General features: G+C 39.0%; 1 protein-coding gene across 1 annotated transcript in view; it reads right to left on the bottom strand.

Annotated features, from left to right (window-relative positions):
- LOC117982958 (protein O-mannosyl-transferase TMTC1-like) overlaps positions 1 to 22587 on the bottom strand; it is a 180518-nt gene that overhangs the window by 121180 nt on the left and 36751 nt on the right. The window contains exon 2 of the mRNA XM_034969400.2: positions 2548 to 2910. Coding sequence (XP_034825291.2) covers positions 2548 to 2885 — 338 coding nt within the window. The 5' untranslated portion in view covers positions 2886 to 2910. The remainder of the gene's footprint in view (positions 1 to 2547; positions 2911 to 22587) is intronic.

The raw sequence follows: 22587 nt of genomic DNA on the forward strand, positions 1-22587 counted from the left end.
TCCGCTAATTGTACGCATATTGACAATTTTCACCAGGTTTTTGTAAAGAGTGTAGTAATTTTAGTGTCACGGGTCGCTATAAATACTCTCATGATGTGCGAATTCGTGCGATAAAGGCGATTCTTGCCTGTGTGGACGCCGCGCGCTATCATAATTTATTATCCAGACCCATAGGTGTTGGCGTCCAGTTTTTTGTTTAAATGATACGTTTAAAAGCACGCTCGATGCTTTAGCTTAGAAATGTGCTTGAAATTTTTCACTAGCTCTATACGCATTAAGACAATTTCCAGAATATTTAAGTGAAAAGTAAAATTTAGTGTCGTTCATCGCTCTATAAATACATTCTAGATGTGCGAATTTGTGCAAACCATCTGTCGTGGGTTAGCGGCCAAATAAATTACATAGTAAACTCATATCTGTCATGTAATTTAAAAATGGGACGAATTTTACTTACGTATGAGTGTCACGCCACATTTACACGTTCGTCCATCAATGCCATCAATGCCTCTTTTTCTGGCCTTGGGATCCTTGTCTCATTAACATCGAAATGAGGTCCATTTTGACGTCATTTGACGTATATTAATTAAGTAAAATCAGCTCGAAACTTCAGTCTAGTGCTGACGTCACTAAAATGGCGGCCACGCACATTAGCGTACTTATAAAATATGTCTATTTCAGGTGATTCAACCCGAGATACAACAGATTATACACGCCGATAACAGAGTGAACTGCCGATAACTTCGCAAGCAACTAATGTACGAGTATATAATATAAGCGTAGTTCTCAAGCAGTTGCAAAACTTAGATACACGCAAACCTGCAGATTCAAATGTGGAGCAAAATCAACTTGCCAACTGCGGATTTCCGTGTGTCGAACCGCAGGCTACATTCTAACTTAGTGCAATATCTTGGGAAAGTTTTATAACACATCAAATATAGTGGGTTTGTGTTGACTACCTAGGGTTGCAATTTTATTGATGTCGAACTTAGCCGTAGTATGAAATATTGAAGATAGACATATAAAAATATATTTCAAGTTACAGGAAATATTTAAGCAAAGCCTTATACATGGAAATGTAGAATAATTCCATTTTTGGGGTTCCGTACCTCAAAAGGAAAAACGGAACCCTTATAGGATCACTTTGTTGTCTGTCTGTCTGTATGTCTGTCTGTCTGACAGTCGGTCAAGAAATCTGCAGGGTACTTCCCGTCGTCCTAGAATCATGAAATTTGGCAGGTAGGTAGGTCTTATAGTAGACATTCGGAGAAAAATCTCAAAACCGTGAATTTGTGGTAACATCACACAAAAAAAAATTAAATCGTGGTCATGATCTAATAATTAGTATTTTCAATTTTCAAAGTAAGAAAACTAAGTACATCAAGTGGGGTATCATGTGAAAGGTCTTCACCTGTGCATTCTAATACAGATTTTTATTTATTTTTATGCATCATAGTTTTTAAATTATCGTGCAAAAAGTCGAAAAAATACGGCTGTAGTACGGAACCCTCGTTACGCGAGCCTGACTCGCACTTGGCCGGTTTTTTTTTACTTTAACAATTTTTGTTTTCGTTTTTCTCGTACCTACCTACGTAGCCGGTGTCTAATGCCATAGATCTTGTAATAAGATGAATAATATTTTCATGATGATATATTAAGTTTGGAGTCCAACCCGGATGATAAATAGAGGCTCCGAGAGCGGAATTTATGGCTGACTTCTAGACGTTGAGAAAGAATGGTGGATATACGACATTACGGGCATTTATTCGAGGAAGTATAACCCTTTTTTCACCCCTTGTTTTATATTTATGTCTGTCCTTTCCGTTCGTAGACGATAACGACGTGTCATCGTGTCAAATGTTAATCTGAGAGCTCCCTGGCTTAAGGCGGTTTCAGACTGGTGGTTTTTTTTGCCGTTCGTTCGCGTTCGCGAATTATGTCGGTATAAATAAAAATGGAATCTCCTAATAATAATAGAAATGGTAAATATTGTTTATAAACATTTTAATCTTTAATTGTTATCAACATGTTTCTATATGGGTCCCAGACCTGAAATAAAATATTTTTATTTATTTATTTTATTTTTATTTATAAATGAAAATCTATACTTATAATAATACATAATATATCTATCTCAAACTTCGGCACTTGTCAGTAAGTGAGCCGTGGCCTACTGGTCAAAATCACATGATCATCATCATCATCAACCAATAGACGTCCACTGCTGGACATAGGTCTCTTGTAGGGACTTCCACACGCCACGGTCTTGCGCCGCCTGGATCCAGCGGCTCCCTCCGACTCGTCTGATGTCGTCCGTCCACCTAGTGGGGGGTCTTCCAACGCTGCGTCTTCCGGTGCGAGGTCGCTATTCCAGCACCTTGGGACCCCAACGTCTATCGGTTGTACGAACTATGTGCCCTGTCCATTGCCATTGGTCAAAATCACACCGGGCGCAAAACCCAGAGGGACGCAGGTTCGAATCCTGCTGGTTCCGCAATTTCTGATATATTGTATTAAATAAAATTTTAAAGAAAATAGCCTATCACTTACCTAAAAGACAGCGTCGTGAGCGGCCGATACGACTTATGACTGTTCGGATCAGCCATCGGCGTCCCCCAGAAGTCATCCAAAAACAACTGCTTCAACGAGTTGGTGCCCACAACGTCGCCATTGGTCACTATTGCTGGTATATCATCATGTACGAAATCACCATTGAAACTGTTCACATAACTAATCACAGCGGTGGACACCACCATGGCGTATATTGCCATGTCACTGTTGCATATGGTTTTTGGGGACCTGGGCTCCTCCCGCACGGTTGGCAAGCGGCGTTTCATCTTGGGGCTGGTTCGAGGGGACTTGAGTGTCACATTCCTACATCTGCACATTTGTGGTGATCGCTAGTTATAGTAGCTGGAACAAAAGAGAATATCCTTTATTTACTTAGCATTAGAACTGAACACAAATATTATACTTTTAGTAGTTACTTCATCCGTTTGGATTTAGAGTTTAAAAATCCCATGGGAACTTTTTGATTTTCCGACTAAGTAAGCTATGTCACTCTCCACGTCTTAAACTGCCATGCGAAAAATCAAGTCAAACCATGAAACCGTTGCAACGTAATGAAGGACCAATCAACATTTATTTTGACAACCTCCCTGGCGCAGTGGTAAGCGCTGTGGTCTTATTAGTGGGAGGTCCCGGGTTCGATTCCTGGCAGGGATTAGGAATTTTATAATTTCTAAATTTCTGGTCCGGTCTGGTGGGAGGCTTCGGCCGTGGCTAGTTGCCACCCTACCGGCAAAGCCGTGCCGCCAAGCGATTTAGCGTTCCGGTACGATGCCGTGTAGAAACCAAAGGGGCATGGGTTTACTAAAAACTGCCATACCCCTTCCAGATTAGCCCGCTTTGATCTTAGACTGCATCTTCACTTACCACCAGGTGAGATTGCCGTCGAGGGCAAACTTGTATCTGAATAATAAAAAAAAAAAATTATTAATAAAGATAGTGATATCACGTTACAACTTCAAAAGTAACAATTACTACTTCTACTATACTAATACTAAGTACTAATACTATTCAACTATTACTTCTCAAAAGCGCTGTAAAAAAAAATATCTGACTAGCTTATGCTCGCGACTTCGTCCGCGTGGACTACACAAATTTCAAACCCCCATTTCACCCACTTAGGGGTTGAATTTTCAAAAATCCTTTCTTAGCGGATCCCTACGTCATAATAGCTATCTGCATGCCAAATTTCAGCCCGATCTGTCTAGTAGTTTGAGCTGTGGGTTGATAGATCAGTCAATCAGTCAGTCAGTCAGTCAGTCAGTCAGTCACCTTTTCCTTTTATATATTTAGATAATAATCGAGCTGAGTGGGCTGAGTGCTTACAAAGTCGTTACAACGCGAAAAACAACTAAATTTTATTAATTCGCTATTCTCTTGTAGGCGATAGAGGCGATATTTTATTCCTCCCGTTCATAAAATAGAGTGTCGGCATTATTTTTATTCTGTTTTCGCGGAACATGACGAGGCCCGATGCCGTGCTGCTGCCATTAATCTTGCATGCCCGATGCACGCCCCGCCCGCCCACCGCCGCGCCGCCCAAAAACCGAGCTGAGAGACTCTTCATACTATATTATAATGTTTCAGTGTTACCTATATGATACTTGTACTAGTCTACGCCCAAGAATTCGTCCGCATGGACTACACAAACTTTCAATCCCTATTTGAGTTGAATTTTCAAAAAACCTTTGATGTGTACCTACGTTGTATAGCTATCTGCATGGCAAATATTAGCCCGATCTGTACTAGAATAACTTGAACTCTCTTTGCGCCGTATTTCTCATTAGTGAGGGTCATTACCCCTCTCCATAAATCCGTACGTCTAAATAATATAATATAAAAGGAAAAGGACTGACTGACGGACTGACTGATCTATCAACGCACAGCTCAAACTACTCGATGAATCGCGCTGAAAGGCATGCGGATAGCTATTAAGACGTAGGCATTCGCTGAGAAAGGATTTTTGAAAATTCAACCCTATAAAAATAAAAATAGGGATTCGAAGTTTGTGTAGTCCACGCGGACGAAGTCGCGAGCGTAAGGATATAATCCTTTATTAGCGGATGTCTACGTCATACCTAATAGTTAACTGCATGCTAAATTGCAGCCCGATCCATCCAGTAGTTTGAGCTTTGCGTTGATAGATTCAGTCAGTCAGTCAGTCAGTCCTTTTCCTTTTATATATTTAGACGTATGGATTTATGGAGAGGGGTAATGACCCTCAGTAATGAGAAATACGGCGCAAAGAGAGTTCTAGTTATTCAAAGTTTAATTCAAAACATTTCAAACATAGCTCTTATCAGCGAACACGGCTCCCATTGTGAGAAGTTTCCGAGCCTCCATATCACACGGACCTCCATAAATAGCTCCGTAAATTCAAGTTATTTATATTTAGTGAGGGGCCCGCATTTCTTTGCCGAAAATATTGTATTTGAGGCACGTTTTCCGAGTAGACGAAAAATTCATAACGGCCGATATTTGCGGGTATATTGAAAAATAGTTATTTAGATTAGAGTACCAGTATGAATCAGATTATTATTGACTAGCTGATACCCGCGACTTCAATTGCGGATTTTGGTTTATAAACCATATATATACCAGAAGTGAAGTTAAATATTAATCACGACGCGAATAGGCTTATCGAGAGTTTTACCTTTTATAATAACCTAGCTGCAATATTAACTTGATCAGGGCGCAATTTTTATTGCAGCCACTCAATCAAAATGGCGACCTAAACACAAAAAGCATTTTTAATAGACGATCGAGTCTCGCGTCGGACGAGACTAGTTCAAAAACCACCACCCACCCGTACTTATACAATCGACTCAACATGGCCGCCTCGCAACGCGACTTCCACTCCAAAAGGCGCCAAATACAAAATGCGATAACAGGTTTTTAGAAATCCCGTGGGAACTCTTGGATTTGGGATAAAAGTAGCCTATGTCACTCTTCAGATGCAGTCGGTGAAAATACGTTCCGAAATAGTCATCTTAGAACTATTTGTATGGTAGCTTACGCAATATATCCGATTTCCGTCATCCTATTTCTCTTCGTCATCCGTGAGAATACCTCGGATGTACCTCGGATGTAGATATGTCAAAGATGTCTACTGAATAGCTTGGATTTGGATAGGAAACCGGGTTAGTGCGTAAGCAATATCCGAATTCAGTCCGAGTTTTTTAAATCCATATTTTCACGGATTCGGATCGGATGAGTGCGTAACCACTCTTAAATAAACATCACTAATGCACAAAGTGATGTTTATTTAAGAGTGGTTACTGGCTACGCACTTGCGCTAAGGCAGACGTGTTTTGGAGTGGAGACCGTATATCGGCAAGCGCAGTGTGGGACGACCTCCAACCCTCTGGACTGACGACCTTAAGGAGGTAGCGGGAAGTGGGTGGATGAGGAAGGTAGAGGATCGTGTGTGGTGGCGCGCTCTTGGGAAGGCCTTTGTCCAGCAGTGGACGCAAACAGGGTGATAGTTTGATACGCACCTAACTATACCATGCACAGTCATAGTATAAAAGCCGATTTTGTGGAATATACTATTGGAAAATAGTTATTTAGATTTAAGCGCTATGAATAGATTAATCGGCAATATTTTATGGCCAAATGTGCTTCCATGGCGCCGTCGGTGAAATATTAACGGTTTATTGCAATGCGTTTAATGACTAAGCAGCGCATTGTTAAAATTTAATTTGAATTTGGTAATATATTGGTCTAGCGATAAAATCCGGTACGAGGTAATTCGCAGAAGGACAAAAGCAACCTAGCAAGAATTAGCAAGCTGAAGGGGCAATGGGCAGGTCATGTCTGTCGCAGAACCGACAGCTGATGAGGCAGGCGAGTTCTGGAGTGGAGACCGCGTACAAGTAAGCGCTGTGTAGGACCACCTTTTGCCCATTGGAACGGTGAACTGAAGATGGTGGCTGAGGGAGGCGGAGGACCGTGTTTGGTGGCGCGCTCTTGAAAAGACCTATGTGACGCATACAGGCTGATGGAATGAAATGGAATATATTGGTCTGATAATCTTAAAAGCACAGTGGATGGAGTTCTATTAATGGTTCAGACCATTCTACTGAGAACTCTCAGTTCACTACCGAGAATGAGAAGGGCTTAGGCTAAAGCCCACTACCGCTGCTTAAGTTCGGATCGTTGGGTAACTCTCAGAGATGCAGGTGTCCTCATAATATTTTTTTCATATTTAAAGGTTTAAAAATGTTTTTTAGGTTTTCAAAAAGCCCTTTGGAACTATATCATTTTCCGGGTAGAATAGTGTCTGTAGAGTGACATAGTGCTAATTTACTCTCCAGATCTTTAACTAGGTATACCGATGCAAAAAATCATGTCGATCCGATTCTCGGTTGTTGTGTGATTGAAGGGCAAGCACTTTCGCATGTATAATCCATACTTCCATACTAATATTATAAATACGAAAGTGTGTCTGTCTGTCTGTTCGTGTCTGTCTGCTAGCTTTTCACGGCCCATCCGTTTAACCGATTTAGATGAAATTTGGCACAAAGATAGTTTGAATCCCGGGGAAGCACATAGGCTACTTTTGAGCCCGGAAAATCAGAGTTCCAACAGGATTTTTAAAAACCTAGATCCACGCGAACGAGTCGCGGGCGTCATCTAGTAATATATAAATGGTGTTTTTCTGGTGTGGCTTCGGAGGTTGCCTTCGAGGTTAGCCCGTTTCCATCTTAGATTGCATCATCACTTACCACCAGCTGAGATGTTCAAGGGCTAACTTGTATCTGAATAAAAAAATATATAAAAATATTTTATTTAAAAAAAGTTACAGCATAATAAAGTGTATAAATATTGAGTGGTACTGAATATTACAGGTGAGTTCAATGATATAGTTACATGATTAAACAGTATTTTCCCGAGTTTATTATCGTCATAAAATTAATCAGCAGCCCGCCTGATGATGTACCTACATAATATTGTACCTGATATATCAAATATTCAGAGTACAGAATTTCATGCTGATTATTATTATTGTTTGTTTAATATTAAAGCAGTGCAGGGCTTTATAATAAACTAGCAGATGCAGCCCGCGACTTCGTCCGCGTACTGGTTTCACATGAGATCTGAAATTTTCCCGCTGCAAAAGGGCTCACTTAGGTACTCACTCAGTCTCACCTTAAGCCACGGAACCCAGAATACCTAAATGCCAATTTTCATATCTCTAACTTCAAAAACGTAGGATTTTCATAGAACTCTTCCACCCCCATTTTACTCCCTTAGGGGGGGAATTTAGTTAGATCCTTTTTTATCTGATACCTACCCCCTAGAAATAGCCTACATTTCAAATTTCAAGTAAAAATAACAACTGTTAAAACTTTTCTATTAAAAACATTGCCCCCTATTTTACCACCCTTAAGGGGGGAATTTCCCAATTTGAATTATACAGATTTTTATTATTTAAAGCTAATAACCTAAATGTCGACTTTCATACAACCTTTGACCCCCCCTTTCGCACCCTTAGGGGGGGAATTTTTCAAAACCGTTTCTTAGCTGATACCTACGTCCTAGAAAGAACCTACCTTCCAAATTTCAAGTTTGTAGGCTTTATAGTTTTTGAGATTTCATGATTAGTCAGTCAGTCAGTCAGTCAGTCAGTGAGTGAGTGGTATTTCTCTTTTATATGTTTAGAAGATTATATGGACGGATTTTGTTACTGTTTTAATTTGAACAGATATTATGGGTATCAATTCGGTTGCACCAGTTGGACCTAAGCGGACATCTCCTGAGGATGCTCCGGTGTCGGGGCGACACGTGCGTCGAGTGTGTTTTGGCATTTGTGTGGTGCTGCGTGCTGGTGGTGCGTATTGCTTGCCCGGTGGCTGCTTTTTCCTGCATGTTTAGCAGTGGGCGGTGCATGTCACATCATACAGATTCGACCTGTTTCAGCAGATTATAGCAAATTAAACTTTGGTTCATTGTATAACTACATCCGATATCGTCCGCGTGGATTTAGGTTCCAGAAAACCCTGTGGGAACTCTTTGATTGTTCGGGATAAAAAGTAGCCTACGTCCTATGGGAAGCAAGCAGTGGCGTGCACAGGGTTCAAAGCCAGGGTAAGCGGTAGTTAAGAAGGTACCTACTTACATTGAGCATTAAGCTATTTCAACTAGGGTAAATATTTAGGGTAAGCAGTGCTTTTATGCCTCTATGAGCTGCACGTCACTGGATGCAAGCTATCTCTGCGCCAAATTTCATCAAAATCGGTTGAATGGGCCGTAAATAACCTAGCAGATAGACAGACACACTTTCGCATTTATAATATTAGTAGGTATGTTTTAAAGACTTGGTTTATTAAAAAGCCAACTGTACAATAAAGACAGAATGTTGATTGAATAGTCGGCATGAAAATAGAAACAGAATATTTTAGAAATTTAATCTCGTCGCTATATTAAATATCAGGGAATTCGATATTTAATTTCGTCTTTTTCTTAATATACATAAGTAGGTATTTGAGAAGAAGCTTATTTACATTCATGTCGGCCAGACCCAATGGCCACCAACCAAATTCACAGACAGACTACGAAATAATTTTAATTATGTAACAACTTTAAGAAAGTTCTTTAAGTTTAAGTAACTTTAAGTTTCTAGAAGAAAATAATAGCCAACGTCCAACAGCATATAAACTTGTTCAAACTATTAACTAACTACAAACCGCGCGGGCCGACCTAGGTATGTTTGGACGTCTATCGGTTGACGAAGATGACGACGACGAGATAATGAGCCTCGATAGCTCAATGGTTAAAGGAGCGGATTGAAGTCCGAAAGGTCGCCGGTTCAAACTCCAGCCGTTGTACAATTGTCATACCCACCCTAGCACAAGCTTTACGCTTACTTGGACGGGAAAGAGATATATTACTCAGCATAATAAACTTGGCTAATACTATTTAAAAAACCGGCCAAGTGCGAGTCAGACTCGCGCATTGAGGGTTCCGTACTACAATCGTATTTTATCAACATTTTGCACGATAAATCAAAAACGATTATGCCTAAAAATAAATAAAAATCTGTTTTAGAATGTACAAGTAAAGCCCTTCCATATGATACCCTAATTGGTATGGTAATTTTACTTTGAAAGTTGAACATAGCAAAACTTGTTTATGAACACATTTTAATTTTTTTCTTGTGATTTTTCCCCTAATGTCAGCTATAAGACCTACCTACCTGCCAAATTTCATGATTCGAAGTCAACGGGAGGTACCCTGTAGGTTTCTCGACAGACCAACAGACAGACAGACAGACAGACAACAAAGTGATCCTATAAGGGTTCCGTTTTTCCTTTTGATGTACGGAACGCTAAAAAAGAAAGATCGTTAACTTATATTACAAGCCACCAATGTACTAGGCCAACATAAAGCGGGTAATAATAAAATTGATACTGATCATAATATTGACTATTCGGATTAAAAAGGGGTCCAGTGCAACTAATATATTAAGCAAACATTATTATCATCAGGGCGAGCGTCGCGTTCGCGAATATTTTCCACATAAAATTATGAACGACATCAAGCGGGTCGTTCATTAATTTTATGACGCTAATAAACTCTGCAAAATACACTGCGAGCGGTGAATTAACCAAACTTGCGATTAAAATTATCGCTACATACGATTTATTTTACGGAACTCGAATTTTACTTTTTGGTAAAACTCGTGAGCTGACTTTTTTAGGGTTCCGTACCTCAAAAGGAAAAACAGAACCCTTATAGGATTACTTTGTTGTCTGTCAAGAATATATAGAGTACTTCCCGTTGATCTAGAACCATGAAATTTGGCAGGAAGGTAGGTCTTATAGCAGACATAAGGGGTAAAATCAAAAAACGGTGAATTTGTGGTTACATCACAAAAAAAAATTAAACTGTGTTTAAAAACAAATTTTGCTATTTTCAACTTTCAAAGTAAGATTACTATACCAAGTGGGGTATAATATGAAAGGGCTTTACTTGTACATTCTAAAATAGATTTTATTTATTTTTAGGCATAATAGTTTTTGATTTATAGTGCAAACTATAGATAAAAGACGATTGTAGTACGGAACCCACAGTGCGTGAGTCTGACTCGCACTTGGCCGGTTTTTTTAGGGTTCCGTACCTATAGAGGAAATAAGAAACCCTTAGGTATAGGATCACTTCGTTGTCTGTCTGTATGTCGTGTCTGCTCATGAAACCTATAGGGTACTTCCCATTGACCTAGAATCATGAAACTAAGTGAGAGAATGAAAAGTGATATTAGTAGGGCTCCGATTAAATATGACTTCGTAACCCTACACTACGGGTGGCCCGCCACGCACTTGGCCGGTTTTTTTTACCCTTTTTTTTTAAAGTAGATATAGCGAGCAAACGAGCAGGCGGGTCACCTGATGTTAAGTGATTACCGCCGCCCATGAACATTTGCAGCACCAGAGGAGCCGCCGATGCGTTGCCGGCCTTTTAGGAATTTGTTGGTCCGCCCCTTGAATAACCCCATCTTATAATCTAGTGGGAACACTGCCGATGGGAGTTGGTTCCACAGTTTGCATGTGCGTGGAAAGAAGGTTGAAGTGCACCAGACACCCAGATGGTGAAGGTGAAAAGAGTACCCTTTAGGTACGGAACCCTTGAAAGACGAACAAGCTAAACTATATTATTAGGTACCTTCATAGTGATGTGTCTGAAAATTCCATAAATATACCGGTGCCTACTTACTTAATAAATAACAAACAAACAATAAATTTTAACAGAACGACTCGCTAATTACGCAGAAGCTTAAGATTATAGATAAACTTGTTAAATAACAAGTATGAACTTAAATCACTTAATAGCCGTAATTTGTTATTCAAACAAATACTTAAGTGGTTACTCCTTAACGTTGGGGCTTGGGTTGCGTGGCAATAACTAATTTACGAACTGTAAACTGTAAAGAACTATAATCAAAAGCACTTCAACGTGATTTTTAGGGTTCCGTACCTCAAAAGGAAAAACGGAACCCTTATAGATTCATCATGTCTGTCTGTCTGTCCGTCCGTATGTCACAGCCACTTTTTTCCGTAACTATAAGAGATATTCTGTTGAAACTTGGTAAATAGATGTATTCTGTGAACCGCATTAAGATTTTCTTTATACCGCATTAAGATTAGAAACCTACAGGGTACTTCCCGTTGACCTAGAATCATTCAATTTGGCAGGTAGGTAGTTCTTATAACTGACATTCGGGGAAAAATCTGAAAACCGGTTACATCACACAAAAAAAAAATTGTGGTCATAAACTAATAATTAGTATTTTCAATTTTAGAAGTAAGATAACTGTATCAAGTGCGGTATCGTATGAAAGGTCTTCACCTATACATACTAAAACAGATTTTTATTTATTTTTATGGATCATAGTTTTTAAATTATTGTGCAAAATGTCGGAGAAATTCGACTGCAGTACGGAACCTTCGTTGCGCGAGCCTGACTCGCACTTGGCCGGTTTTTTGTACCTGAAAGGTATTCTGTAGTACAACGCTTTATCGATGAAAAAACCGCAAGAAAGCGTTGAAAGATTGTGCTTGAGCTGCAGAAATGGGTAATTGAAATCTCCAGACATTCTGCGATTGGTGCTTCAGACACTATTGAAGAGACGTACAATGGTTCATTGATTTTATATTTTTTCCAATAGCTGTCAACGACATAAGCGATTTCTATGGTAAAGATAGAAATGAGGCAATGTCATCTTTTATATCAAGAATCTCAATAGTTTTAGTTCTTTTACTAAAACTTTGCAGCTTAATAATAGCAGGTGCAGAACGGAATTCATACAAAAGTGAAGTTTTATTAAAAACGGCTGAAACAATTATTTAGTCGCGTCTTACACAATATCCAAGCGCTAATTTTTCTAAATCTTTGTAATATTTAATGCAGTTTTTAGGGTTCCGTACCTCAAAAGGAAAAACGGAACCCTTATAAGATCACTTTGTTGTCTGTCTGTCTATCTGTCGGTCTGTCAAGAAATCTACAGGGTACTTCCCGTTGAGCTAGAATCATGAAATTTAGCTCGTAGGTAGGTCTTATAGCGGACATTAGGGAAAAAATCTGAGCGGCCATTTTCTTATTTTCATAGTTTAGTTATTTTCATAGTATCATGTCTTAAGGTGACGCAGGACGCTCGACCGAAATTGGCAGCGCACGTGGGTAACATGTTTGCTTTTCACTTGACATTGTATGAAAAAGTTGAGAGGCACGATGATTTTCACTGAAATCAAGCGCGCGAAAAGGGTTTAGGAAAAGTATTTTTGAGAAAAACTGCTGAATTTATGTTGGCAAAGTAAAGTTATTTCAACTAATGAATAAATAAACTACGTCTAATGATAAATTGTTTTAGAATTTTCATATCCCTAATCTTATTTATTTACGCCCAAAGTTGTCATTAATTTAGTGTTAAAATAGGAATCTTTTGAGCCTCGTAACTTTTAAATCAATATTTTTTTCAATGTTTTATATATCAATAAACCTAGATAATGACGAGATAAATCGATATAATTCTTAGTTTTGTGCGTGCAATATCGAATATTGTTGTAATTTCCCTCCTACGTTTGTATGGAGAAAGCACTGAACTGAGTCCCCTTAAGGAATCTTGATATAGGGTAAAGCAGCACATGTGGGAAAAAAACAGTTTTTCAAAAAGAGCAATACGCGCAAACCACGTGATTCCCTTAGAGACAAATTTAAGGAAATATGTATACTTACGATAGCATCTCAATATATTTACAACAACATAATTTTTGTTAGATTAAAAATATATATTATTCTTAATTACAAAAAAATTATATCTACGTGATAGGATAATTATTAGAAACCGTAAAAAGCTTGCGACTCTAACGCCCCGCCTCAGGAAAGTCCAAAAGTTATATTTTGTGGGAATGGGTAGGTAGGTATAACCTTTTATAACAAAATTCCGCAATCTATTTTGGACTTGCCTTTACATAAGTTTAAAAAAAAACTTTTAAAAGTATGCTCCTGAAAAAAGGATATTACACAATCGAAGATTATGTAAATGATAAAAGAGGGTAGATTTGACTGACGCTTGTTCCGGCAATCCGAGTTTCTTGCTGGTTCTTCTCGGTAGGAAAGGCAGACAGACAAGTGGACGAAGAGCGGAGGCTTAGTAATATAGGGTCCCATTAGCACGCTTCGGGTACGGAACTCTAAAAATATTGTATTTTCTGTATTTTCATCATTTTGTCTGTCTATAAATCTTGGCCCACTTTTTTATCAATTCGCAAGGCGCCCTAAGAGTATGAATAAATTCCTCTCAGCAGATGTTATTTGTGATGACAATTTCATTTCTATCTGATTGCTTTGGAAGTTGGTTCGGAATATTAACGAGCCACTTTTGCGCTGTTCCTAAAATATCATTATATATTCAGAGAGCTTTTTTTGAAAAATTAACACAGTATTAGAAACCTGGAAGTACCTACTTATCAATTATTTTGAAGAAAAAATCTTGAAAATAGTATAATTATATATTCATTTTGTCAGAGCTTCTGTAATAGTGGTAGATTTATATTAAGCGTATTAATTATAAGCGATTGTAAAATCATCATCATCATCATGGTCAACCTTTCAGAATAAGAAGGGCCATAGTCTGCCTAACTGGCCCATTGCAGATTAGCAGACCTCACACAGCTTTGAGATTATTATGGAGAACTATCACGTATGCAGGTTTCCTCACGATGTTTTTCTTAAAGATAGTGATATCTAGGTAATTATTTAAAACGCACATAACACCGAAAAGTTAGAGATGCGTGCCAAGATCGAACCCCCGACCTTGCAAATAGAAGTCCGACTTCTTAGCCGCCACAATAAAATCATAGAAAAACCTAAGCCTAGAGACTAGAGCCACTGAATAGAAAGGGCAGCTACTTACTTAGTATTTTTTTTTTGTTTTTTTTTTTCAAACTAGCTGATGCCCGCGACTTCGTCCGCGTGGAATTAGGTTTTTGAAAATCCCGTGGGAACTCTTTTATTTTCCGGGATAAAAAGTAGCCTATGTCACTCTCCAGGTCACATCTATACATATGCAAAAAATCACGTTAATCCGTTGCACCATTGTGACGTGATTGAAGGACAAACCAACAAACAAACACACTTTCGCATTTATAATAAGGGTACTGATTATTCCATGTTTATTCTTCCCTAAATAAGATGCTATTCTATTGGAAATCAGGGAACCTAAGTCAAGCTTCTACACCATAAATGCCCTGGAGCATTCCATTACGCATTTCGCGTTCGGACTGAGTGCGGACGTAATCCCAGCCTCCCAGCGTCCATTTCCTTCGACGTTTAGTCGCAAATTGCCGCATGGTGCGAATGGCCGGCTTAAAAGCCGCCTCTAATAGTTGTTTCGAAACCGTAATGGCGCGATTAGACGCCTTTTTCTCCCCCGTGAAATATTGCCGGAATGTATGCAGGTTACGGAGATCTGTTTAAAGGGTAGAGCGGCCAATTGAAATTTACATGGCACATTTTAAATAATTATTATCTTCTATGATATGATATAATTTAAACATTGTCTTGTATATTACTTCGTATGGACAGGGCTATTGTACAAACAAAATGACACCAACTCAGTGATGCTTTAGCTCCAATAAAACCTCAGTGACGTCTGGATTTCAAACGGGTCGTTCATTAGTATCTAAGAGGTGGCGCTGATTTATTTGGTTCCAAAACCGTGAAAATTTTTGTTCGCTTGACCATATCTTGTCTTTTATATCGATGAATTTAAATGATATACAAGAAAAAATAATTTTGTGACGTCGAAATAGACAGGCGTCATATAATAGAAAGAGAGCCAGCGCGTGCCAGACCTTCGTTATTTTATAAAAGCTGAAAGTTTATCTGAGTATTGTAACACAGGGAGAAACTATTTTCTATATTATCATATTATTTGTGCCTCTTGGTCCTTTCCACCTTAGTAGCCGCCGCTCCTCGGAGGCCACCTGTACGTGTTACAGCGTCTGTGTATCTACACACGTGGCAACAATTAATTAATATTCTAATTGGCTACCATTGTTCACTTTTTGATGGTCAGTTGTTGAATTTGTAAGATGTAGTGGTGATCATTTATTACGTAAACTGCGTTCTGAATTAGTTCACACTACAAAAAGTAGACAAATGGTATTTTATATCTTAGCTTCCATCTTTTGTCGCTTTGCCCTATCTGTCTCAAATGTAAACCTTTAAGATGTCTTCAATGCAACCGGATTCATGTATCCGGAATTCGGGCCTTTGTTTTTGTTATGTAACTTTTGTTTTATTGAAATGCTCGGTTTTAGACTTGGCTCTATATACAGTTTTTTACGGTTTTTATGTCGCCACAAATGTCACCGTTGGGCCATTCTTTGTTTTGTTACATTTCTTTATTATTTTATTTATAACGAGCTGACCCGCTCTGGCTTCGCTCGGATAAAATACTCGTATCTTCTTCTTCAAAATGCTTTCTTTCTGGAGTTTGTAGTAAAGAAATATTTCAAGATTTTGGACGCAATGGTATGAGGTGCTTGTGTCGCTGTGTGTGCGTCCACGCGCACGTATGTGTGTGTGTGTGTGAGTGCACGTGAGTGGCGTTGTGTAGTCGATATTTCAGTCATTCAGTTTACTATTTTTTTTTTATTTTTTTTTTATTTAGATACAAGTTAGCCCTTGACTGCAATCTCACCTGGTGGTGAGTGACTGTACAGTTTACAAAACATATACCTACGTTATACGTACATTATCATAGCATTGTAACCCTGAATAGAGCCGTGATAGCCTAATGGTAAGGACGTCTGCCACCTATACGAGAGGTCGGGGGTTCGATTCCGGGCACGCATCTCTAACTTTTCGGAGTTATACTATAGAGCACGGGTCTCCTATCAGAGTGAGCCTTGTGCAGATTTGTAGACTTCACTTGAAGAACATTATGGAGAACTCTCAGGCATGCAGGTTTCCTCATGATGTTTCCCTTCACCGTTAAAGCAAGTGATATTTAATTAATTAAAATGCACATAACTCCAAAAAGTTAGAGGTGCGTGCCCGGGATCAAACCCCCGACCTCCGATTAGAAGGCGGACGTCCTAACTACTAGACTATCACAGCTTTTCAGGGGCTTACAGGCTTCAAGCTATCACAGCTTATCATTTTATCACTATGCAAAAAAATAACGAGGAACCGACATAGCTCAACGGGTTGCGAAGCTGAAGTGGCAATGGGCAGGGCACATAGTTCGTACAACCGATAGACGTTGGGGTCCCAAGGTGCTGGAATGGTGACCTCACACCGGAAGACGCAGCGTTGGAAGACCCCCCACTAGGTGGACGGACGAAATCAGACGAGTCGCAGGGAGCCGCTGGATCCAGGCGGCGCAAGACCGTGGCGTGTGGAAGTCCCTACAAGAGACCTATGTCCAGCAGTGGACGTCTGTTGGTTGATGATGATGATGATGATGATGATGATGATGATGATGATGATCCACAAAATAGGTACAACACTTATCCCTACAAAGGTACAACCCTATTAGAACCAACACCTAACAAAAATGCGTAAAAGCGCGCAATCATTGCACGTACGCCCTCGCAATGACGCCGGCTTATTCTGCCTTCATAAGTGACTACATTAGTGTTAGTATGAGGCGTTGTCCCAACACAACGCGATAACGTGATCATCGCAAGTTCGCACGAATTTTACTCGTACGAACGCGTCGTCAAACATACCAATTTTTATTTTATTTTTATGGTTCCGTACCTCAAAAGGAAAAACGGAACCCTTATAGGATCACTTTGCTGTCTGTCTGTCTGTCTGTGAAGAAACCTACAGGGTACTTCCCGTTGACCTATAATCATGAAATTTGGCAGGTAGGTAGGTCTTATAGCAGACATGAGGGGAAAATCTGAAAACCGTGAATTTGTGGTTACATCACACAAAAAAATTTAAATTGTGGTCATGAACTAAAAATTAGTATTTTCGATTTTCGAAGTAAAAAAACTATATCCAGTGGGGTACCATATGAAAGGGCTTCACCTGTACATTCTTAAATAAATTTATTTACTTTTATGCATCATAGTTTTTGAATTATCGTGCAAAATGTTGAACAAATACGTCTGTAGTACGCAACCCTCGTTGCGCGAGCCTAACTCGCACTTGGCCAGTTTTTTATTCAGAAACAAGTTAGCCCTTGATTGCGATCTCACCTGATGGTAAGTGATGATGCGGTCTAAGATGGAAGCGGGCTACCTTGGAAGGGGTATGAAATGTCGATGCCTGTAAATTAAAAACCTTTAGGTTCATTTTACTCTGTGTTTCGTCATTCGAACTCTTACTTTGAAATCATTTGAACTCTATTCTCTGCGTTAAAATCTCATACTAACCCTACAGGCCTAAAAGGCCCCAACGTTTTCACGTACAGCACTTATCTCTAACAGAACAAAAAACTCGAGCATGACTTTCATTTTCATTTCCCCCAGTATTTCCCCACTCAGGAAACCATCACGGTCGTCCGTGGCCGGGTAAAGCGGGCCGAGTCATTTATCGACACCCATAAAAAAGCGATAGTTGGGTCCTTTACACCCCATAACGGACGTAGGGTCGAGATAGGAGCTTGTGGGAGATTAACTAATAAACTACACGGGGGCGGTTGTTAAACATTTTATCCCTTACTAGCTGACACCCGCGACTTCGTCCGCGTGGAATTAGGTTTTTAAAATCCCTCGGGTACTCTTTGATTTTCTGGGATAAGAAATAGCTTACGTCACTCTCCAGCCCCCAATTGTGTAAGAATAACCATTTCATAGCTATCGCAATCGTCAAGAATTCTGCCCTTTGATTGGCTGTGAAAAAATGTAAACAGCGAATCAACCAATCAAAGGGCAGAATTTCTTGACGATTGCGATAGCCATGAAATGGTTATTCTTACACAATTGGGGGGCAGGTCTTTAATTATATCCATGCAAAAAAATCACGTCCATACGTCGCCCCGTTGCGACGTGATTGAAGGACAAACCAACAAACAAACACACTCGCATTTATAATAATACTAGCTTATACTAGCTTACTAGCTTATGCCCGTGACTTCGTCCGCGTGGACTGGATAAATTTCGATCCCCTATTTTACCACCTTAGGGGTTGAATTTTCATAAATTCTTAGCGGATGTCTAAGTCATAATATCTATCTGCATGCCAAATTACAGCCCGATCCGTCCATTAGTTTGAGCTGTGCGTTGATAGATCAGTCAGTCAGTCAGTCAGTCACATTTTCTTTTTATATATTTAGATATGGGTACTGAGGGTTACTGATATTAGTAGGTACGGATTATGTCAGCTAAATAGGTTAAAAAGTGCGATAGTTGGGTTCTATACATCCAGTAAGGACGATAATAAACTACAAAGGGACAGTTGTTAAACATTTTATCCCTCATTTATTCCGAGCACGTTGTTTACTTAGCATTCAGGATCAACAGATGATCCTTTTTACGTTAGAACAGACAGCGTGATCTACATCTCATACAAATGTTACGTGCAAAGATTTTTTTGTCTAATGTGATAACCTAGCTGTGATAGCCTAGTGGTTAGGACGTCAGCTTCCTAATCGGAGGTTGGGGGTTCGTCCCCATAATAATCACATAAAGATGGTGCACGGACGAATAGCGCCATCTTTATGTGATTTAGTAAACTAATTATGTTGATGAACACTTTTTTTGTAATGTAACCAAAAATTCACGGTTTTCGGATTTTTTCATTTACTTGTGCTATGAGACCTACCTATCTGCAAAATTTGATGATTCTAGGTCAACGAGAAGTAGATACCCTATAAGACATATAAGATTTTCTTGACGGACACGACAGACAGATACAAACAAAGTAAGGATTCCTTTTTTCCCTTGAGGCACGGAACCCTAAATCTGGAAAATGATTCAAGGACCACTTCATTACAATAAAATAAATACCACTGTTCGATTTATAGGGTTTTCTTGTTGTATTATCTGTGTCTAGCTCATAGATAGTCTGCGGTTTACTCATCATTACTTTTGCACCCTGCGTTTGCGCCCTTCACATTGTCAAGGCTCAAAAGAGCTAGAACCCAGAGCCGCAAAACCAGTAAAAAACACATTGTCAATTTTATGTTAACTAATTTGTCAAAATTGTACTAGTCTTTTTCTACCACGTTGTTAGAATGTTCCTTTTAAACTTTTATCTAAAGCAAACTATCTTTAAATCATTATAAAAACCAATATAAACCAACAACCACTAAGTACACCACAAAGTAAAACGAAAACATTGACCGATGTTAAACTATCAGTCTGAACGCTTGTGATGTTTTACCAATTTAAAGAACTCTTCACTTGATAGGAATGGTATTTATCAAGATATACGATAGAGCTGTCTAGACACGTTATTTTATGTTAGTGTGGGTAGGTACAATATTTCAGAATAAGTGGCTGAACCAACAAACTCTCAACTTTTCAATATAAAGTAGGTTTTAATAATTTTGCTTGTGAGATGACTCTCAAGAAAATGTGTGGTCTTTAAATGACTCGGTTTTCCGAATAATTCTTTGATGTCAGGCGGTCCGTCAGTCAGCTTTTTTTTATATATTACCTACCAGAATATGATACCCGCGACTTTATGTTTTAGGTTTTTAAAAATCCCGTGGGAACTCTTCAATTTTCCGGTATAAAAAGTAGCCTATGTCCTTCCCCGGAATGGAAGCTAACTCTGTACCACATTTCATCAAAATCGGTTGAACTCCGTCGGCCGTGAACAGCCAGCAGACAGACAGACACACTTTCGCATTTATAATATTAGTATGGATGGATATAGTTTTAAATTAGATTAATAGTATTATTATACCTACTGTTTTTAAATATATGTACATAAAATTATTATTTCACAGCATCAAAGCTCCGAATTCATCCTTAGAATCTGAAATGCAAATATGCATAGCTCGTTCGATTTCCTTATATCTCCAATATCTTGGCAACTGCTGAAGGGACAAAAACAGTCGCGAGACTATCTCGCAAATGCGTTCTCGCCCAACTATGATTTATCGCACGGGTCGGACAACGTAATAACTCCCGGACTACCATAAATCAGGCGGCGGCTATCTTGATATCTTCTCCGTGTGCGATAATCGAGTAACTTTTATGTGGTTTTCGGTAAGTGCATTTCGCGCCCGAGGCATATTGGCGCAGTCGGTAGAAAGCAATGCATCTTTTCTAAGGTTTTCAAAAGTATAATAGTACCTAGTATACCTATCTACTGAATTGTACCTCCACTATATTACACAGAATGAAGCAAAATGAACAAATCGCGAGAAAAATTGTTTCTTTGGCTGGTTTTTCTTGTTTTGTGTGAAATAATGATTTTATATCTATCTCCACGTTCCACATAAAGTCAGCTGACACAGCTTTCCTCCATTTAAAGTTAGCCGTATTTATTATTTCAGATGAAGATCTTTCCAGCTATTTATAAAACACCATTAAGTACTCGATTTAAATATAAAATAATCCCTTGAATTTAATATAACAGACTTCAAAGGGTGGAAATGTAATTTATTTATCCGGGATCGCAAGCTGTTATCCAGGCGCGCTCTTTGATTACGTTAGGTACCTACGTAATTTTCACCCGATTCCTTTTCCCTGGGAATCATTCTATGCAGCACTCTCAAACTACCAAAGACATAAAATCCTTATCTCTCGGTAGTAATACCTTATTAATTACTAGCTGATACCCGCGACTTTATCCGCGTGGAATTAGGCTTTTTTTAAATCCCGTGGGAACTCCTTGATTTTCCAGGATAAAAAGTAGCCTATGTCACTCTCCAGATCTTTATCTATACCCATGCAAAAATCACGTCAATCCGTTGCACCGTTGCGATGTGATTGAAGGACAAACCAAAAAACAAACACACTTTCGCATTTATAATAAGGGTACTGATTTGACATATTATTATCGTCGATTCAGGATTAAACCGCGAGTTCCCGCACTCTATTTCACTCTGCCTATACTCTTCTATAGCTATACAAAATTCGTGTAGCAACATCATACAGCTAATCGCTTAAGAAGCCCTCATTCCTCCCCTCCTAATTTACGGGCACATAACGTCCGCAATCTCCTCCGACACACTATTATCCCGCGCTCAAATTAAGCAGGGAACTGTTTTATCAACCCGTAAATGACTTCGGCTGGAAGAGGCTCGGATCCCGTTGTATTCATGTTGCGTCGAAAATACCTTGAGGAAATGAACACAGAATTAGGTTACATTGGATCTGCGACTAAATTAGTGAGTGTTTTTTTTATATTAAACTAGCTTATGCTCGCGACTTCGTCCGCGTGGACCACACAAATTTCAAACCCCTATTTAACCCCCTTAGGTGTTGAATTTTTAAAAATCCTTTCTTAGCGGATGCCTACGTCATAACACCTATCTACTTGCCAAATTTCATTCCGATCCGTCCAGTAGTTTGAGCTGTGTGTTGATAGATCAGTCAATCAGTCAGGCAGTCAGTCAGTTCAGAAAATGAAACCTACAAGTACAAGAAAAATTGGAAGTAATAAGAGTCTAGTAATGGTATCAAAACAAATAACTTTCTAGACATTTCAGTAAGGCCAACAATATCTAAAGGCAGACGGATTACCTGAACTAAAGTTAGCCAGACTGTACCCCCACAGAATTCTAATATCACAGAATTCTATTCCCAGACAATAAAAACCCGGCCAAGTGCGAGTCAGACTCGCGCACTAAGGGTTCCGTACTATAATCGTATGTTTTCGACATTTTGCATGATAAATCAAAAACTAATATGATTAAAAATAAATAAAAATCTGTTTTATAATGTACAAGTAAAGCCCTTTCATATGATACCCCATTTGATATAGTAGTCTTACTTTGAAAGTTGAAAATAGCAATATTTGTTCATGAACACATTTTAATTATTTTCTTATTGTAACCACAAATTCACGGTTTCTAGATTTTTCCCCGCATGTCTGCTACCTACCTTC

The sequence above is a fragment of the Maniola hyperantus genome, chromosome 6, assembly GCF_902806685.2.
Source record: "Maniola hyperantus chromosome 6, iAphHyp1.2, whole genome shotgun sequence".
Lineage (NCBI taxonomy): Eukaryota > Metazoa > Arthropoda > Insecta > Lepidoptera > Nymphalidae > Maniola > Maniola hyperantus.